The sequence below is a fragment of the Ambystoma mexicanum genome, chromosome 9, assembly GCF_040938575.1.
Source record: "Ambystoma mexicanum isolate Mex_15411 chromosome 9, UKY_AmexF1_1, whole genome shotgun sequence".
NCBI lineage: Eukaryota > Metazoa > Chordata > Amphibia > Caudata > Ambystomatidae > Ambystoma > Ambystoma mexicanum.
In genome coordinates this window covers 258,279,602-258,300,378 of record NC_090931.1, presented here as the reverse complement: position 1 = coordinate 258,300,378, position 20,777 = coordinate 258,279,602, and the positions used below count along the sequence as shown (strand labels likewise).

The window sequence follows — 20,777 nt, the reverse complement described above, 5'->3', positions numbered from 1 at the left end:
ACCTAGATCTGGGAGGCATAGGTCGTTCTGCTGGTTGGCGAAGGGTCTGCGTGCCATCTTTGCTCCAGGATATGGTTCAAGAGTTTGTTTCTTGAGGGCTGGAGTGAACCATCTGGGTGAATGGCTTTGTCTTTTGGAGAAAGATCTGATAGGGGAGAGGGAGCAGAGTGCCCCTGAAAGCCAGTGATCGAAGTTGGAATGGTGATCTGACCAGAGGAGAGGGGGTGGAGGTCAGAGTCACTTTGATTTCTTTCCAGAGGCGGCATTGGCTGGGTGGCCCCAGCGGTGCACGTGGGTCCACTAAGAGGGTGAAAAGGATGGCAGTGTGGCGAGACCAGATGAGCAAGCATAGTGGTGAGGAGATATGGAGAAGGAACAAGTTACTTACCTGTAACTCCTGTTCTCCAGCATGGGTCTGGCATGGATTCACATGCTCATGAATATTCCGTCAGGCTGGAAATCCTCGGTAAAAGAAAAAAAATCAGTTTCAGTTTCATTTCTTAACTGTCTTTCTACTAATAAACAATCACTGGTCTCTGGGTCATACTGCCCCCAGCCAATGACTGCCCTCTACCTAACCCCCTCCTCTAGCAGCCATCTTCAGATTTGGTAGCACGTAAAGTGGCAGTAGGACCAAGAGAAGAGCCGCAGAGGGGTCGGAGGGAAGGTTTGCATGTGAATCCATGCCAGACCCATGCTGGAGAACAGTTACAGGCAAGTAACTTGTTCCTTCGCCAGCATGGGGTCTGGCATGGATTCACATGCTCATGAATACAAGAATACATAGCAGTACACACATGCACAACCACGGGAGGTGGAAAGGCTCAACATTAAGCATTTCAACCACTCAACATTAAGCATCTCTTACCTCCTCACCAGGCTCACCTTCAGGCGAACAGGTTGCGCAGCACTGCCTGGCCGACACTGGATTCCTCCCTGGAATCCCAGTCAACGCAGTAGAATCTCGTGAAGGTGTGCGTCGACCTCCACGTAACAGCCATGCAGATGTCCAGCAGGGGCACACCAGACAGGAACGCCGTGGTAGCGGTGATCGTTCCAGTTGAATGGGCTCTCGGACGGCCGGGCAACTGTCGGTTTGCCAACCGGTGACAGTGCATGATGCAGCCGGAGAGCCATCTGGAAATGGAAGCCTTCGAGAGGGTCTTCCCTTGGTTCACAAGTCCAAAGTTCACAAACAGCTGTGATGTCTTCCGAAAACTCTTTGTGCGGTCCACGTACAACTTCAGCGGTCTAGCCACATCCAGCAAGTGCAAAGTCCTCTCAGCCGGCAACGAATGAGACGGGACGAAAACGGCGAAGCAAATCGCGCCACTGTGTCCAGTCTGGCTCCCGGGAACAGGGCGTCTTGCGATGGTACCAAGTGGGATTTCGCGAAGTTGACAGAGAATCCCAAATCCGTGAGCAGTTGGACGATCTTCGCTGTGTGATCTTGACATTGCTTGGATGAGCCAATCGTCCAGGTAGGGGTAGACGTGGATCCCCTTCACGTGCAGCTGCGCCCCAATGGTGCTAGGCACTTGGTGAACCCCCTGGGTGCTGACTTCAATCCGAAGGGAAGCGCCTTGAACTGATAGTGGCGCCCTTGGACCACAAATCGTAGGAATTTTTGATGTCCTTTTAGAATGGGGATGTCGAAGTAGGCATCCTCCAAGTCCAGCGACAATAGGCAGTCGCCTTCCTCCAGCCGTCCCAGCACGTGCTGGAGGGTGACCATCTGGAATTTCTGGAACTTGATGTACTTGTTTAGATGACGAAGGTCCAGGATGGGTTGCCAACCGCCAGTCTTCTTCCAGACGAGAAGTACCGCAAGTACACTCCGGACCCCCGGAGCCTCTTTGGGACGAGTTCGATGGCTCCCTTTCTTAGCATCGCTAGTACCTCCAGAAGCAGTTGAGGGACGTGGTTTTTCATCCTAGCCACGGGTGGAATAAGGGGACACCTTTTTTGCAATTCCAGAGTGTGCCCGCGGGCCAGGGCATCCACCACCCAACGGTCGGTGGAGATGGACTCCCATACGCTGACGAATTTCGCCAGCCGGCCTCCCACCGGGGTGCTCGGGTGGGGGGCCCGACGCCACGGCCGGTTCAATCCTGTTTCATTGCAGCCTTGCCGCCTTGGCCTCCTTGGCAACGACGGGAACCTCCAGTCTTGCCGCGTCCTCTGTAGGCTTCCTGCGTGAGGAGCGGGCCACTTGGCGGTACGACGAGGAACCGCTGCCAAATCCTTTGGAGGCACCTTGCTTGCCTCCTGAGTTCCGAAAGGACGGCCGTCGTTTAAGAACGCCCAAGGCCCGAGCCATCTCGGTGTCCGCCTTGATGGCCTGCAGTGACTCGTCCACTGTCTTGCCAAACAGGTTGTTCCCGTCGAAGGGCATGTTCAGAACCCTGGTCTGCACGTCCTGGCAGAAATCGGTGGCCTTCAGCCAACCGCACAGGCGAAGGCAAATGCTGTTGCCCACCTGGTGAAACCCGGTGTCAGCGTTGTGGCCACTGTTATGGTGTGGTCCAAAGCCACCTCGCCTTCCTGTAGGATTTCCAGGGCCTCAGCCTTCTTGTCGTCCGGGAGGAAGTCCAGGAGCGGAGGGAGCGATCTTGAACCACAGCTCCCTGTCATAGCGTGCCACTGTCGGAAGGGCGTTGGCGGCTTTAATCATCGTCGCTGCCGACGAGATTACCCGTCGTCCCATGGCGTCCAGTTTCTTCCCCTCGCCATCCGGGGGGGGGGGGGGAGATGTAGTAGTTGAGGCCATCGCTCCCGCCGATTTCTTCTTGGCTGCCGCGGAGACCACTGAATCCGGGGACGGCTGTGCTCTGAGGCACATAGAGGCAGAGTTCGGGACCCGATACTTCTCGTACCGGTCTCTCTTAGCGGGAGCCATGGCCGGGTTCTTCAGGAGTGCCAACTCCTTGACCCAGATGTCGTCCAGTAACGGGGCTGAGAGGACAGTCTTCCTCTTGGCCTCCAGTCGTTGGTAGAGGAAGCCCTCCTGTTCTTCGGGGCAGAGCTGGAAGAGCTCAGATGCCCTGGCGATCATGGCGTGGAAGGAGCCAATTTCGACAGGGCGGGGGGGGGGGCACGGGAGGTGTTGATGGGAGGTCCATCCCGTCGTCACCACCGTCGTCGTCTGTCCCTGTTGTCGTTGTTCCCGTCTCATCCCTCGGAGGAGGGGATGGGGTGAAGGCTGGAAGGAGGGAGGAGGATGGACTTGTCTCCGCTTGTTAGGTGGGCTCCCCGACGGTCCAGGCTCCGCTGGGTCATTGGTGGGGGGTAAGGGCATCCTTGTCCTCATCTCCATACACAGGGCCTGTATAGCCATCAAGATAGCTCCTGAATCGTCCCCTGGTACCGGCTGCGACGGGACCGACAGCTGGGGCGCGCGGCCCTCCATGGCCCATCTTCCTTGTCGGCTCCCCCGTTGCTCTCTTAGTCGGCCTCGTCGGGATCCTTCCTGGTGGCCCTGGATTCGTCAGACTTCTTGTCCAGTATCCTTTGGACGCTAGCCAACTCACCCTCAGAGGTGGTATCCGTGTCCGTTATGGCTACCGTGCCCCTCTCTTTCTCCTGCTGGGGTTTCACAGGGGTCTTCTCAATAGGCAGAAAAGAAGATTCCCTCCGGGGTGGCAGGGAAATTCTAACCCCTGGACCCGTTTCCACTGGGGAAGCCTCCGTAGGTTTTTCGCCAGGGCCGCCACGACTCCTTCACTCCTTAGCCGGGTGAATCAGGGCCTTCACGACCTTGGGTGTGCCTAAGGCCTTCACCTTGGGGGGGAGGGGGGGGGTGGTCACCGCCTCGCTCTCCCTTGGCTGTCTCCGTCGGGATCGACCGGGGCTTCTCTGGAAGCTTACCCGGGTTCTCTGACTTCCTCTTCACCGAGCCAGAGCGTTGGCTCGTGGTTGATGGCGTCTGTGATAATGTGCCCTGCCTGGCAGCCGAAGAGCCCGACCGATCGGCGCTCCCGGTGCCCGCGGACTCGTGGTGCTTTGCCTTTTGTTGGGCCTCCCTCAAAGGTCTTAGAAGACCGCTCTGACTTCTTCCTCTTCTCACCTGCTGTTGGGCTCTTCCCCTCCAGCCAGTTGGTGAGCCGAGTACTACGATCCTTCATTGTCCGTTTGGACATGTTCTTACAAAACGCACAGTCCTTCTCCACGTGCGATTTGTCGTCGTGAAGGCAGTAGAGGCACCGCGAGTACTCCATGTCCACGCGCGGTAGGCCTCAAAGATCTTCTGGAATCCTCCAAAAAGTGGAAACTCGATGAAAAGATGCCCTTGAGGGGCATTGAAAATTCCGAAAACGGGTCCCTGTTGATCGGAAGTAGAATCGGTGGAGCTTGAGGCTCGATTGACCGAAAATAGAAGAGTAAACTCTTAGAAAAAACGCAAAACACAGTAAAAGCTCGAGAGCTACAGCACGAGGACTCCCAACACTTGAACGCGTGGTAAAAATCTGAAGATGGCTGTTAGAGGAAGGGCTTAGGTAGAAGGCAGTCATTGGCTGGGGGCAGTATGACCCAGAGACCAGGGATTGGTTATTAGTAGAAAGACAGTTCTGAAACTGATTTTTTCTTTTACCGAGGATTCCCAGCCTGACGACGGGGAATATTCAGGAGCATGTGAATCCATGCCAGACCCCATGCTGGAGAACCGAAGATTGCATCTAGGGTGTGACCAGCAAAGTGGTTGAGACTGCCTATGTTAAATAGGTTTTCTACTTTGTCAAGTAGTGATTGAGTAATAGGGTTATGTGGCATGTACAACCAGATGTTGACATCCCCTAATACTGTGAGGTGGGAGACCATGATGGCTGCTATGGAGTCACTTAGGGATTCCGCAAAGCACCTATTGTATCCCGGGGATCGATCGATAAGCAAGAAGCTGGGAGTGTAGGGAGGCGAGTAGGAATTTACCAGGAAGGATTCACAGTCTGTGAGGAGGGCATTTTTGTCCGAATGGGAGGTAAGAAGGGAGGCTTTGTGAAGGATGGTGATGCCGCCTGCCCTGCTGGCCCTTTGTAGCCTGGTGGAAAGGCTTTGTGTGCCATAGGTTGGAAGTCTTGAGAGAACCAGGTTTCTGTGATGAATCGGATGTCGGGGAGTTATGATGGGATTAGGTTTTATATATTGTGAGAGTTTTTAGCAACGGATCTGGGAGGCAATATGAAAGTGCAGCAAATATAGCCTTGTCAAGGATCAATGTGGAAAAGCTATATATATATGGAGTGCTCTGGGAGACAATGTGCGAGTGTGGTTCATACAGACCATGGCGAAGAATCACAGTGGTGAACCTATATGGGGTGCAATCTGGCGAGTATGACGGAAAATAACCAGGATAGTGGACAAAGTAGTAAGCCCAAAATGGGAACGCTTGGGAGGCAGAATGCAGGTGTGGAGCATTGCAACAATGATGCAACCTGGTAGCAGATCTACATTAGGGGAACTCACAGTTACTCCCTTTGTGGATCACGAAAGGATGAGGTGCTAAATCTGCTCTGCCGAGCTGCCAACCTAAGACTGCAGATTGCACAGCTCTGCGGTGCATCAAACCCCCGTTCTGGAGCCTATGAGATACTACCACTGCTTGTATGATGAGCTTGCAGATGGGCCAAAACAAATCCAATAACGGAACCAGACCTATTCTCAGAGATGGCTCCTATTCACAATGCCTGGAAACCTGGCACCATCTAGGAGAAAAGAGAACACAAAACTAGATATAGGGGTATGATGAGGTCATCATTATGAGACTTACCAGTCCTGTCTCGTTGGTCAGGTGGTTGGTGTAGGACCTTCGAATTTAACAGAAAGAAAGGAAATCATTAGGTATTTTGTCAATTCGGATATTTTTGGAAATAGCAACTTGGGGGATGTGGGCAGTTAAAATATAGCAGAAGAACCCTGTTTTAACACTGCCCTTAAAGTTTATACATCTTGTAACTTCCCTTCGCAATGCAGCCCTCTAGGATCGATAGTGGTATAAACCAGGTGTAAAGACCAACCTGAAAACTGCATGTATTCCTTTCAAAAACCTGCAGTCCATCCTTTTGACTTGGATGTTCCAAACTACAGGGGCGGGTGAAGCCCTGCTCAAGGTAGACTACCAACCACCACCTGAGAAGCATTCTCACGTCTACATTGAAGAGTTTCACTTTCCCTAAATGGATTTCTAAAGCGTAATCTTTACTCTCCACTGTGACAAACCTAAGGTATTCGTCCCTTCTCCCCAAGTGGGCGCCGTCTCCTTTGAGGCAAGGGAGGTGAGCCGCTCTCCAAGACCCTCCCTAGGTGTCTGCGCAAGTAGCACCTCAAAACCCAAAAGGGAAATAAAGAGACTGGAGACAAATTGCCTGAGAGGAAGGGATACAGTATTATAAGCCAAGAAAGAAAGACTGGAGAAAACACGAACCAAAGCTTCGTTTTAAGAAATATGATACAGTACCAAGAGAGTACGAGAATAGAAGAGACATCACACCAAATAAAGATCCCAGGAGAGCGACATTATACAAGGGGATCAAGCACCATGTAATCTAATCAAGGGTGAATTGAGAGACTTTATAACAAGAGACAAGTGTGTGCAAGAGTATGTAAAGACTCATTGGCCACACCATATCATTAAAGAAAGCCCCGAAGCCAGGAGTATTGCCCAAGAATGAAAAGAGCTCATGTAAGAGATAGCCAGGCATTAGTGAAGATTATAAAAAGAGGAAACAGGTGAAACAGACATTTCATCCAGAGACTATTAAAGAAATCACCAACCCAAGAGAATAAGTATCTTGGATGAGTAAAAGTTATTTATCCTAGTGTAGGGAGTCAGGTACAGTTAGGTTTGGATTGAGGACATTTTTATTTTAGGACTTCCTGATGACCAACGAGCACCCTTAGTTCTTTTTGATCGTTAGGGCGACCTCTTTAGTGATAAGGAAAGTTAAGCTGCATCTATATAATTTCATTAAAAACCACTTAAATGTCCAACTCCTTCTTCCGACCCGCCACACCACTCACCTTGATGTTTTCTAGAGGACTGGCTGCCGCCCGCTCACACACTGTCCCCCATTTAGAGATTATTAGGCATGCCCTAAAACCCAATTTTGATCTGGCGGTCCAAAACATAAGACATACAGCCAATGTCATCAATGTTTGCATCAGCTGTCTGTGCAAATTAAGAAGAGGTGCTATCTCCAGGTTTATTAATGTGAAAGTGTAGGTCAGTGGTGCAGTTTTAAAAAGATAACATTGGCCGTGGAGAGCAGCAGGAAGGCGTGGGATTAATGGATTTAATGTCAAAGGTGTTCATCTGTGTGAACTGGAAATTAAGGGGCAGGAACAGAAGGTGCACATGTAAGAAGAGCTAGAGGGGTGTAGTACTGAGAACCACAGGGGTGTCCTCAGTGCCAATGGCCCTGTTCCACACTTACGCTGCAGTCACGGAGCAAGAGCTACCCGATCACTCCCAGTGATATCCACCTCCTTCCATCCTCTCTTAGCTACAGTATGCAATGTGTGCGGAAAAAGCAGATGGAGAGGTAAGAGGCATACCGCATGCCCTGGATTGCACAAGTAAAAGAGAAAGGGTGCCCAAGTCCTTTAACTGTGCGTCAGCCACTTAATTTGTGACTGTGGTAAAAAAGTACTTGGATGCAAACAAAAAAATCCTTTGGAATCTAAATGAGTTAAGTACATAAGTCTCAATGCCCATGTTTATTACGCATGCCACGTGTTTCGCTCTTCAGACCTTCCTCAGGGATTTACACAGGAGTGATAACATTACAGTGAATAATGCAGCAACAGTCGAGTGAATGATTGTATAATCTATTAAAAGAACGCGTGAAGATGACCACATTTTGGATACACTACATAGACTTTGCATCGAACACAGTGCTGATCCCTTTCGACATACAATTCTGATCCTGAAACCTGTTATCAGGTGGTTGTGGTGGTTTCTTAGTTTTGGGCGTGTTTAAAGCCCACTCCTTCAGATAATTGGACTATTTTATCTTAGAAATCTTCTGCACGATGACTCCGGGTTACAATAAATTGCAGCAAAAATATAGCCGATGTCTTGGTTGGGGCAGTGTGCATGAAGTCTATAAGCGGAGGCACTTTAGCACTCTGCAAATGAGGCGTGCAGTTTGGTAAAATGTAGTAGTGGCTCCCTACCAAGGCATCTGCTATATTTTTGCTTTAGGAGATATTTTCGACAATTTACAGACAATTACTTAATCCATTTTCAACTTAATGCAGCCCATGCCATTGAAGCATGTGCAAATTATTGGAATGTGAAACTGTTATTTCATCTCTCCATCACAAATTAGCAAGTGTTTAGCGCATAGTTAAAGGACTCCTTAACAGTATATATTGAGATCGCAACCAATATGAAGAGACTGCCTGCACGTTCACATCTATGCATAGAAAATAAACATTTGCCAAAATTGTCGATACCCAAAATGAAGGCACAAGCAAGGTGGTCTGAGTGCACGTTTTCACAAAGGAGGTCCCACTCGTTGGGTTTAACTATCACAGGCATACAGTTAGAACCAGGTCAAAAATGCATGAAGCCTTTAAGCATAGCACTAAGTAACAAAAGTCACGATAAACACCACGAGTGATGCCAGCAAAGTAAAATTTAAAAGGGTCATTTTGGGAGCATTTTCTCTGAAGCACTGAAGCTAAAAGTGTGCGTCAAATATTGGGAACGTGTGCATGACCACAGCTTCTACTTGTGCCTGAATTATGGTGTGAAATATCTTAATGAAAGGGGTGCCCGTGTCTGAGTGGGGTGCAGATGATTATGGAAAAGATGGATTTGCCCAGAAAATCATGACACCTAAACAGGAGGCCTTTTCTCCACCACAGTGACAAAGCAAAAGCTCGAGCTTTTTTCTTTAGGTGAAGACGGTAATCGAGTCCAGCGCACACAGCGTGTCATATAGATCCGCATTTATAAATGGCATACGCAGGAGTAGACAAGGAATCCATACGGTATCTCAATGGCCAACCAGTAGGACACAAGTATAGACTATGCTGGGTCAGTCAACAAGGCTGACTTTCATTTCATGTTAATTACTAACCCAGCCCCCCCCCCGCCCCCACCATCTGACGCCTAACGGACAATTGCTACATAAAGGGTCTAAGAGTTAGGAAGATACTACCTTTTCCATTCCCTGATGTGCAACATTAGACAACCCTGAAAACTCATAGCCTAGATATACCCATTAGATGCGAAAAAGCAGCTTTGGTGCAAGAGTTCCTTCTTGTATAGAGAAAATGGGGAAAGACCATGTGAATTCTTGAAGCCTCCGACAGGACACCACAATGGAATGGGACTGTGGTCTGGGGGTAATACAGGAAAAGCACAACTGACAAAGTGAAAAAACAGTAACGGAAAGGCTGTGATCCGACATTGAGAACTATTGTGCACGGACATGGAGGTCCTGGCCTCTATAGAATCTGGCTGGAGAGGGCTATTGTTGGGCTCTGTGCCCCTTTTGATGCACATCTGCTTGCAGGAAATGCCATTTCAGATCCCTGGCCAATACAATCCACGCAGAGTGGGCTAGTCCACGGCCGATTGGCTGGTTCTATGCATGCCTGCATGCAGAAAACGCCAAATGGGATCCTTAGCCTAATGGGGCAACTATTGGGGCCTCTGTGTGGCTTGACTGAAGCATGCCTACAGGAGACCAATATCAAATAAATGCCTGATGCAGACAGATTACATGGGACCAGGACAATGTGGACTACTTGGTGCTAGGCATACATTGTTGCAGGAGATCTCATTGAAAATTGTGGCAATAATGAAGCAACACCACAAGTAGATGGTGAAAATCTTTCTAGCAATTGCATTTCACCCAGTGGGCAAAACCATACAACTGTGTTTTTCTAGTGCATTAACTTTAAACAATACTTTGAAAAATATGTGTATGTTTGTGTTGGTCCGGTTGGTGGGTAGCGGGTATTCGTCGGGTTCATATTTACCTTACATTTTACATTTTCACAGAAAAAATATATTTGCAGCTTCTAGGTAACAGTAGCTGCAAAAATGGCTTGATAAAAAAAAAATACAACCAATGAAAAAAACAAAGTGCTGGTGTGAGTGGTCTGTGGTTAAAGGTGCGGATTTAGCAGAATTTGCTGTTTTGAGGTTTGTGCACGCATTCCATGCATCATGCCATATTTTGGAACCTGGACATGTTTGCCTTGTAGCATTGTTCCCTTCGCCCAAGCTACTGTTCCATAAGCTGTACGCTACCCTCTTCTTGCGCTAATGTTCACAACATTATGGTGGCGTCATCACACAAGTGAAGTGTACAACCGAGAAAGGCATCTCTCATGGGATATTGGATGGAAATATCCCAGAAACAAAACTAAGTCAGTCTGCTTGGATCAATTATGCCCCCACAAACTAGACAAGCTCAGCTATCCAACACAGAATCAAGCGCCCGGAGATCCCTTCTAAAGAAGATCCGCTCAGAGTAAGAGTTGATGTTTACAGGTGTCTTGGGCTAGGAGTGAGGTTAGCAAATACATGGATGAGTTGCAACAAGAAAATATTAAAATGTTTTTTTTTTTTTTTTAAAAGGCTCAAAGTGCCTGCAGAGCCAGAAGAGTGGGCATTCATGCCAATCTGATGGACAACTGAAAGGTTTTGATGAACCTGAATCAATTAAGGATTAGAATATCGCCTTTATAGTTTTTTTTATTATTAGCATAGAACCTTTTTGAATACTTTATAACAAAAATCACAGTGATTTTACGATGGTTGACGGAAATTTGATTATATCTGAAGGGGAAGTAGCTTGCAATGTTATATTATATATAGATTTCTATAAAACTATAGAGTGATCAGATTTGTTTGTATTTGTTTGTTGTACCCTGGTCCACCAAACCATCTGTGTACTGTCATCTCATATAATGTTTTTTTTTTTTTTTAAATAGGATGGTGTGTTATTGTTGTTCGGCTCTGCCTCCCACCCAGAACCAGTCACCCCTGTCCTGCAGCGTGCATCTGGCCTGCAGTCTCTACAGCTCTCATACAGGGTGCCCTTGCTAGGCAATATCTTGGCAGGAGGCCAGCCACATGAACTCTACAAAGCAGCAACAGGTCAACGATGGGGACGAAAACCAAGTCTTCGGCGGACCCACATCATATTTCATCAAGTACATTTAAAACCTTGAGGCGGAGAGAGAATAAAAAGGCGGTCGCGACCAACTCCAGTTACATTCAGTCTCCTTTGAGTGGCCACATGCAAGCGGGCTTACACCCTTTTTTCCAAGCGCTTGCTCGGCTGGCCAGATTTACTCCGCTAATGGCAAAGGTCGATCAACACCCTTTTTCACCAGCCCTGCCACTCCACCCCACTGTCGTCTTCTCCACTCTGACGTTCTCCCCCACCTGCCGAGGATCAAACCATCAGAGACTCCTGGAGGATGAACGTCACTCCTTGGCATTAGAATTCATTGGAATGTATGGAGATTTAGCAATGTCATCTGCTGGAGACCATTTACCTATTTTATATTCACTGTATGTGTCCTTGCCAGCAAATGTCTTGTTCAGGCCAGCTTCAATGTGCTAACAGGAAATGGGGGCATGGTTACCATAGTTACCGGGTTTAAGACTGTCTGTCCAACTAACTGTTGGTGATGCACCACTTGGGTCCCAACAGCTGGCTTTGCAATGACGGCCTGCTGGCTGAGGTTTGCGGTTCCGTTGATTTGCGGATGAGAAATGGTGTGAGCGATGTGGCTCATCACTGGCTGGCTGACAGCCATTGGCTGCGGATAGATGGCGGGAAGCTGTTGGCCCATGTGGGCCATGTGGTTGATTGTTGCTGGGTGCACAGTGATGTGGCCGATGGGCTGGCTGGTGGAGCCGAGCTGCACAGGACTTGAGGTGGACGGAGCAATGTGAGCGATGTGCTTGGCGTGGTGCCCCGGGAGCACATGGTTCAAAGTCTGAATGACAGAGGCATGCGTGGTGGCTGTGTGGGCAATCACTGTGGACTGCACTGTCGATGCCGCCATCATATGAGTCTGTGCTGGCGTCATGGGTTGAGGTTGGACCAGCCCCTGGGCTGAAATATGCGGTGGTGGTGGTGGTGGGTGAGGCGGCGTACGCTTCTGATGAAGGGACACGTGCGGAGGTAGTACGGCGGGAAGGATGGAGGTACCACTGTAAGGTGCCGCTTTCAAAAGCTCTGGGTGCTGGCGATGTGCGGCGACCTTTGGTATGGAGTTCACGGACCCGTCCTCTTCCATGTCCTCATCAATGTTGTCTTCACCCTCTGAAATGGAAAGAAATCGACATTAGACATGGGTCACCAGAGGCGCACTCACATATTCGGAATCCCTGCAGCACAAACAAACAGGCGGACAGAGACCAGAGCACGGGTTTACAATATGACAACCCTGCTAAACCCGTGACCTGCCCATATTTCTGAAATGCAGAATGTAAAAAATAAGTCTTGATATAGTATTGGCAACGCACCTTTCCTAATAAAGTAACATAGCTGAGATAGCCCTTCTACATGGATGCCCACCTACCCATTGCTTTAAGGTCAGGTGTCAGAAGAAGCAGGTCAAGCCTTTGCCAACTTCCCGTCAATGGAGACACGTAGATGATTGTGTAAATGGCGGCTTACTCTCGGCCCTTAAACGGTGTTTAGAACCATTACTACAGCATTAGTAGCAGCCACGGACAATTACGGTCACCCCTCGCGAGGAAGTCAATGAAATATAGGGGCTTCCTTTGTAGAACCACGTGTGAAACTGTCCATGATGAGCTAACCTCGGAAGGAGTACAACCAACCCAACCCTCTTTCCTAGTGCTGAAGCAAGGAACAGAGCAGCTCTACTGCAGGCCACGCGCTTATCCGTTTTGGCTTAAGTGGAGTAGCATAGAACGATAAGCTGCCAAGCAGCTTCACTGTATCAGAAAACGAGCACCACCTAGATCGAAGCAGGGGCAGGTGCGTGCTTCCTAGATGAATCGAAAGATGGTAAGATTTCATGTTACAACTTGCGACAGAGAACACATGAACCCTTGCATAGAATGGAACTTCCTCCTCCGAGTTGGGCATGGGGCATGGAAATGCTCTCGAAGAGGCAGCTCAGAGCTGCTCCATAGGTCGCTCTTCAACCACACTTTAGTGACGATGTTATCTCAAAGCCGGGACGTTCAGACCGCAAAATGGCTCCAATATGCCTCACGGAAGTGAGCAGAGGTTTGCGAGCATATAAACATGCATGCACGCACGCCCCCACAACACTCCACCCCACCCAATTCCCCGAATCTGATTACAGCTTTGGCATCTAGAACCAGTGGGACCAGTTCTGCAGAATAGAGGCCACACAAGAGATGGTCTTATTTGTTGCCTGTATTACGCAGAACAAGTCCCACATGCCCCCACATGCCCAAGTCTCAGTCGCCAGGGACGCAACGAAACCAAAATTTGAGGGGGCTGAGGGGCGAGAGGGGGCTAACCGTTCAATTGTTCGGAGATGCGTATTTGTGTGTGGGGGGGAGAACCTAACTTCTTTGCGCATTCTAACGAGACTATTCTAGTGCAGCTTCAATGTTACAAGCAGTTAACTCTCTCCTTTAAGTCTGACAGCCCCCACCTAAGGATTGCTATGAGAATGAGTGGTCTCCTGCCCCTCTTTGCCCTTTCAATCACTCCGCTTGCATTCCAGTAGAGAGACACATCACGATTTCAATTGGCTACAAAATCAAGTATACAAGTGCATGTGTTAACTGTTAGTAATTGCAGGGCCTTGGTTAACAGCGTAGCCCAGGTGCCGTTTTAACATCTGTGTCCTGTCCTGTCCGGCCACGGCTCTGTAGGTCAGCCAGGTCGAGTCAACATAGCCCAAAATTTCAGAGGGCAGGGGGGCTGAATCTGAAGCCCGCGCTGCGTGTCACACTGGGGTTCTGGCAGGCATGACCCTACACTGCTCTTTAAGCGTGCTGTCATCGCTTGAAAGCTCAAAGGGGGAAGGTAGAGATTGGTTGTGGAGGTCTTGCTTGCCTTTCCAGCTAGATTGCTGTCACTTTACAAATTAGATGGCCAACATTAGATGGCCAACACGACGAGCTGATGTAGAAGCGCTGCGCGCTGAAGGAAGCCCCCCTGTGGGCATACATACTCTTGATGCAAACATGGAAAAGAAGAAACAATCCACACCAAAGGAATTTGTAGACATTTCAGACGAAAGAATCTCATCATGATACGGAGGTCGTGGGCCGCAGAGTTGTGAGATTCCTTGAGTGTGCTCTTTCAGCTCCTGTATCCTCCAAACAATGTCATCAAGTATAATTTATTGAGAAAAGTTCCAGCCGCTGGCCAGCAGGTGGCAGAAGAAGCAAGTACGTGGTATCAGTGAAGGCATTCCCGCAAAATTCTAGCAACATGCACCAAAGCAGTATTCACAAGGGTGAGGGTTGTTGGAGGTAGAGTCATGGTCTCATGAGGGGTTGGGGTAATCTATGTCTCCGCACTCAACTCTAGTGGGTTAGTTATGTGTAATGTGGACACTTTGGCTCACACGGTCCAAAAAGACAAAAGTACTCCATCAAAGCTTGCTTGCAAACACCCTCCTTTGCATAGAAAGTGTAGAGTATTCTGTGAGGGTAGGGACCACTGGATGTCTGTTTCAAGTCTTCTGGGGAGGTACTTCAGGTAAGTAATTTAAAAAAATGGGTGCGGGGGAGAGCAAATGGTAAGAAAGCCTGAGAGGGAAAAGTCAAATGAATTAAAAAAAATACCAGGTACGAAACCAGCGCAGGCTGTTCCGTGCATGCTGCGCCGGACATGGCAGGGCAGAGGACGCAGGCGGACACAGGCCTGCGGAGCACGAGTTGCAGGAGACTTAAAGAAGAAGGAAGCAGGGAGGGCTCCCGATGACCTGGAAGGAAGTGAATACCAGGGAGGAGGCTAGGAACTTCAGATATTAGTGGATTTGGAGCAAGAAGGCATCACCAGAAAGCACGAGAACATTTGGTTGCGACTTGTGTTCATGAGGTCAAGCATCCCGAGAAAAAATGATCAGCGACCCGGAAGTGGGTCTAAGAAGCTGCAGCATTCGCAGTGAGAAGGACCACCACGCAAGACGTTGAGGCGATAAGCGTCATGTGGCCTTCGATGCCCAGAGTCCCCATGACGACCAGGAGCCTTGGTGTGTTCGGTTTATGACATCTACGATGAAAGGGGGATTTTATTTCAAATTCTTCAAACTTTTTAGCAGAACAGCTAGTTGTCTGCAAATTGAACATCTTGCGGCAGTACCCAAACTACACTGTAAGCCAATGTCGGTGTGTCAGAGAGGGTGCAGCGGGGACTGTGATGCAAAGCAACACCTTCAATCCCCATCTTGAAACTGGAGAGTTTGTGCAAAAATCATATGAGGTTGGGGGGGCAGAGTAAGCTGCGCATGAAAAGGCCAATGTTTAAAAAATTTTAAAAAATAAAGCACCAGCTTAGAAGCAATACATTCATTACCTGTAACTCCTTCTCCAGCATTGGATCGTTCATGGATACATATGCTGTGAATATTCCCTGTCGTTAGGCTCGGAATCCTCGGTAACAGAGCAGTTCAAACTTAAAACGGAATGTTTGTCCCTTTTACTTTGGGTTATACTTCCCACAGCCAATTGGAAAGGCTCCCTTAGCAGCACCCCTGGTGGCCATCTTCAGGTTTTGCCACTGTGCACGCGAGTGGCAGCATCAGCCAAGGAAAACCAGCGGGAGGGTTGCATGTGAATCTATGAAACAGGAGTTACAGCTAAGCAACTTAACACTTCTCCAGCACTGGATTTTTCATAGATTCACATACTGTGAATAGATTACAAAGCAGTTTATAACCATAAAAAAGGGAGCGGGGGGAGAGGCAAGCTCCTTGAAGCAAACTTACCACTGGAGACATTGCTAACCTCATGCAAACTGATTACGAAGGATAGGCTGCCCAACTTTCGACTCTGTCCCAGAATCTGTCGACAAAGTAGAACCTGGTAAACGTGTGCACCACCCTCCAAGTGGCTGCCCTGCAAATATCCAGCAGTGGAATCCCACAGAGGAATTCAGTGGTGGCAGCTACTGCTCTGGTGTAATGAGCTCTGGGGCCTGCCAGGAAGAGGCCGGCAAGCTTGCTGGTAGACGAATGAGATGCATGCAAAGCTCCACCTCTAAGAATAGAAGTGGAGGGAGATTGCCCGCTTCATAAAGGCCCAATGTTCCGAAAAGCTGGGAGGTGTGCTGAAAGGATTTCGTACGGGCAACGTAATACGAGATCCCACGCTACGTCCAAGGCCTGCAATGAAAGCACAGCTGGTAAGGTAGGAGAGCCGAAGAATACTGCAACAACACAGGCTCATTGAGGTAAAATGTGAACAACACCGTAATCATAAACTAGGTTTAGTGCACACTATGACCTTGGAACTGTGAAAAGTCAGGTGGGGTTCCTTAAACGGAAAATGCTTGAATCTCACCAACTCTACAGGCAGATGTTATGGCCACTAAAAAAATCAGTTTTCCAAGAGAGCTACTTGAGAGAGGCTTTGTGCATAGGCTCAAAGGGTGGTTTCATGAGCTTGGATAGGACAACGTTAAGCTTCCATGCTGGGGCTGGTCGTTTGGCAGGTGGAAAAGACCGGAACAGGCCTCGTAGAAACTCCTTTACTAGCATTTGAGACCAGAGGGAAGTAGAGGGAAGTAGAGCCAGGCGAGCGATTACACCTGGAGATAGCAGCCAGGTGTACCTTAATGGAGGAGTGGGCTAACCCTGTGTGCGCCAGAGACAACAAATGTGAAAGTATGTCTTGTGGCTGAATGGTCTGGGGCTGTAATTTGCAGGCTTTGTACCAGACTTTAAACCGCTTCCATCTGCGCTTATAACATGCCAATGTGAATGGAGCCCTGGCACGAGCCAGGACGTCTTGGCAGTCTAGGTAGTGGGATAGATCTCAATTCTTGGATCACAGGAGCCAGACCGTCTGATTGAGCTACGCTGGGCTATGATGGAGCAGAGTGTCATCCGTATAACACTGAAAGTTGGAGCAGAGAGCAGCAATGCAGTGGGCGAGGGGTGCCAGGTATTGGTTGAAAAGCCAGGGAGAGAGGTGGGGAATACCGCAAGAGGAGAGTAAGATAGAGGAAAGGAAAGACCCAAGTTGGACCTGGGAGAGTCGTTGGAGAGAAAGGAGGTCAGTCAGGCCAGGGTCTGTTCAGTGATACCCAGGTTATTCTGGAGGCGGTTGAGCGGGATGGCCTGGTTGACTGTGTCAAAGGCAGAAGAGAAAGGACAGAGGAGATTAGAGTCTAGGTTTGAGAGCAGTTCTTCACAGATGTTCAGGAGAGCAGTTTCCGTGCTTTTGGCTGCTCTGAAGCCCATGGAGACATCCAACAGAATCCGTGTGAAGATTAAGATGGGAGATGGCCAGCTTTTCCAGGAGTTGGCCCAGGAAAGGAGTGATAGAGATTGGGAAATAGCCAGGCAGAGTGGGTCGAATGTGGGTTTCTTGAGAAGAGAGTGCTTTAGAGGGGAGGGGAAGGTTCCAGTGGCAAAGGAGTGGTTGCAGAAGTCAACCAGGACAGGAGTGAGTGTGTCAATATGGTCCTAGATGGTTTTGGACGAACAGGGAAGAACCTGTTTTGAAGGGACTTTCATATATCAGACTTGTCTAGAAATCTCGTCAGCGAGAACAGGGGAAAGGAAGAGAACAAGGGAAGAGTGGTGGCTGCAGGGGGGTCAGCGGTAGCCAAGAGAAAGGTGGGAAGAGGAGGAGGGATAGAGAGGGTGGACAGGATGTCATGTTATTTTTTTAGATGAAATGAGAAGCCAGGGACGAGCAGAGGGCCTGGGAAGGGAAAGGAGAAGTACAGACTGCAGCAGGATTGGCCAGCTCCTTCCAGAATTTAAAGAGTTCAGCTGAGTTGTTAGATGCCGCAGAGAAGCAGGTTTGGGTGCGAGCTCTCTTCTTAGTGAGGACAGAGTCGATATTGCCTTTGGAGCAGGTGGCAGGCCAATTTGTCAGAGGATGTGCAAGATGCCCACCATTTCCCCTCAGCCACCCTAAACATGCGTTTAAGGGTGATGATGTCAGAGTCGTACTAGGAGTTGCAATGGCCTTTGGATTCAGAAAAATCCTCATGAGAGGGGCAAGGACATTGAGAGTATTGGAGATCGTGTGGAGCTTGGAAAGGGCAGTATCAGGAGAGAGCAAGAAAATCTGAACAACTATCTCTGCCACGCAAGACTAAATAACTGCCTCTGCCACGCAGTGGCCACTAAACATCGAAATAGTCTGAAGATGCTGATCACCTGTGACACTAGCCAGATGGGTGGGAACGCATAAAGACGTGTCGCCTCCCCTGAAAACGCAACAGTGTGCCCAGGCTCTGGGGATTCGGAAATCTGCTGGTGAAAGACTTGCACCTCTTGTTGTACGCTGCATAGATGTCTATTTCTGGCGTCCCCCAATGCTGCAACAGGCAAGTTGAGCACTTTGTAGTTCCCACTCGTGGCAAGAACAGAGCTCCGTGCTGAGGGAGTATGCAATGGTGTTTTGGATCCGTTGTAGGTGAAAAGGAAGTATAAATATCTGGTGCGGCAATGCCCAATGCCAATAGTGACTGTGCCTCTGCCGATAGCTGTGGGGACCTCGTCCCTCGCCGACTGCAGATGGAGAACATCGTGGTGGTGGTGTCCGTAAAGATTTGCACCACCTTTCCGTAAAGTAGTGGGAGGAAGGGTTTGAGGGCCCAGAAAACAGCCCTCGGTTTCAGGAGATCGATATGAAGAAGTTTCTCCTCCGTATATGAGACCCCTGGCATGCAGGTCTTGCAAGTGTGCTCCCCAGCCCCCTAGGGAAGCATCCGTGGCAACGGTAGCCTGGTTTTTTGGCAGCTAAAAGGGAGTGCCCTCGACAAGGTGGGCTCTGGGGGACCAAGAGCGAAGACGGTCTCTGAATTGCTATGTGAGCAGGATGCAATCTTCCCATGACCCAGAGACCTGCACCCACTGTGCGTCTAGTAACTCTTTCAGGGCGCATGTGTTGCTTGCAATGACTGAGTAGGAGAATGCACAACATCGTGCCCAACAGGGACTTGCAGTTGCGGAATCGGACTGAGTGACGTGGAGAGTTGTTGCACCTTGAAAAGGAGGGTTATCACCCGTTCCTCTGATGATGTCACTATGCAGGAGTGTGTTGAGCGCTGCCCCTAGGTAAAACGCTTGCTGCACTGGAACGAGGCAAGAGTGAAGTTGATTGAGAAGCCGAGGGATTGCAGACAGATTGCAGACAGTGAATGGTGGATGCTCGTTAGGCTCACCTGGTCTCTGCGGAGGTGTTGATGCACGGTTGCAGCCCTCCCGGGGGTGAGGTTGCTCGGGTCCGACTTCGCCCTCTGCGCTTTTGTGGTGACTGGTGGTAATAGGTGATGCTGCTCGGGACTGCTCCTGCGTGGAGAATAGGGGGTGTGAGTATGCCAGCTTGTGCGCCTGATTCCCTTCCAGACCCCTTCTCCCAGACCGTGGTACCCGTGGGATGCGCTGTCCCTGGAAAGCTCACCTGTTGATTAGTTTTGGCAGGCTCTCTGTCCTGCTGCTTCTGGCAGGGTCGCTTTTATGATCTGGATCGAGTTCCTTCACTGGTCCCTTGCACGTGGTAGTCAGCCCTGCTGCGACTAAGCCACTATCCTGTTTGCCTTGGTCTTTCCTCATCTGTTTTTGTTGTATTGTAAAGTTTGTTGTCTTGTATTGCTGTCCGTTCCACTTTTGATGTTCTCTCTTTTGCTTTCTTCCCTTGCAAGTCATGTTGCCGGCCCGCCGGAGGTTGCGGAGCTCGAGGCGACAGCCATAGGGAATGAGGAACAAAGCTGCAGCGGTACAGTAGCTGGTAAATTGTTAACTTAGGGGGCGCGTGGGGTTCAAATGCGGCACGGCCCTAGGACAGATTTTCTAACCAGGTCTTTCTTTCTTCTTCACAGGGCCCGAGTTTGTGGATGCAGAGTGCGGTGCTGCGGCGTCGGGATCAAGATCACTGGATATCAGGAGATGAGTCTGCAGATGAAGCGATTAAGCACCGGTTTCCTGGTGGTGAGTATGCAGGAGAACGCCTGGTTTCAAAAGGTAAGTAAACTGGTCCAAGCGGCGGTGAGCATCACGTTGCGCGTGAGTGCACAGTAATGCGAAGCACCAGCCTTAAGGATGGAGCAGCTTATATAGCTGAGCTTCCGAAGCCACGCTCACCAGGTTCAGCCTGCCTGCCACACCCTGCCACACCCAATGAGCCAGCACATGAGGATGTTCGCTGGAATAGAAGCTTTCAGCTCCTGGAAAGTTCTTGTAAAATAAAAGCACTCCTGCACTGAAATAACTTGTTCCTGCTCATATCTCTATATGAGCCTGGCACCAAAGGCGCCAGGACTGAGTCCAGCCAGGGCCCGTGTTTATAGGTCTCAAAGGGACATAAGTGAGTCAAGTGACACATTGCCCCATCACTAGATTGTTACGCTCACCTGATATCCCCGGGGGCGTCTGGAAGGCTCTGAGATCTGGAGCCATGGATGCGTAGTTGCCCAGTGCTGAATAATGAATCTTAGTTATTTGTAGGGTGAGCTATCCGTCCTGCGTTTCTTGTGCAGGGGCGCTTGTCGTTTGTTTGCGAGCTGCTCGAGTTGTTTCACTGGTGCAGTACGACTTCCTTATGCCCAGGCCTGCTGTGACCCCGAATCTGCTGGTAGGAAGGTAGGTTTGTTAATTGTAAGTCTTTG

The 20,777-nt window shown here is 49.5% G+C and overlaps 1 protein-coding gene across 2 annotated transcripts in view; it reads right to left on the bottom strand.

Annotated features, from left to right (window-relative positions):
* Window positions 1–10,692: 10,692 nt before the first annotated feature.
* MNT (MAX network transcriptional repressor) overlaps window positions 10,693–20,777 on the bottom strand; it is a 217,942-nt gene continuing 207,857 nt past the window's right edge. For both annotated transcript variants that reach the window (XM_069614574.1, XM_069614573.1), the window contains one exon: window positions 10,693–12,293. In XM_069614574.1, the coding sequence (XP_069470675.1) occupies window positions 11,563–12,293 (731 nt within the window). In that variant the 3' untranslated portion in view covers window positions 10,693–11,562. The remainder of the gene's footprint in view (window positions 12,294–20,777) is intronic.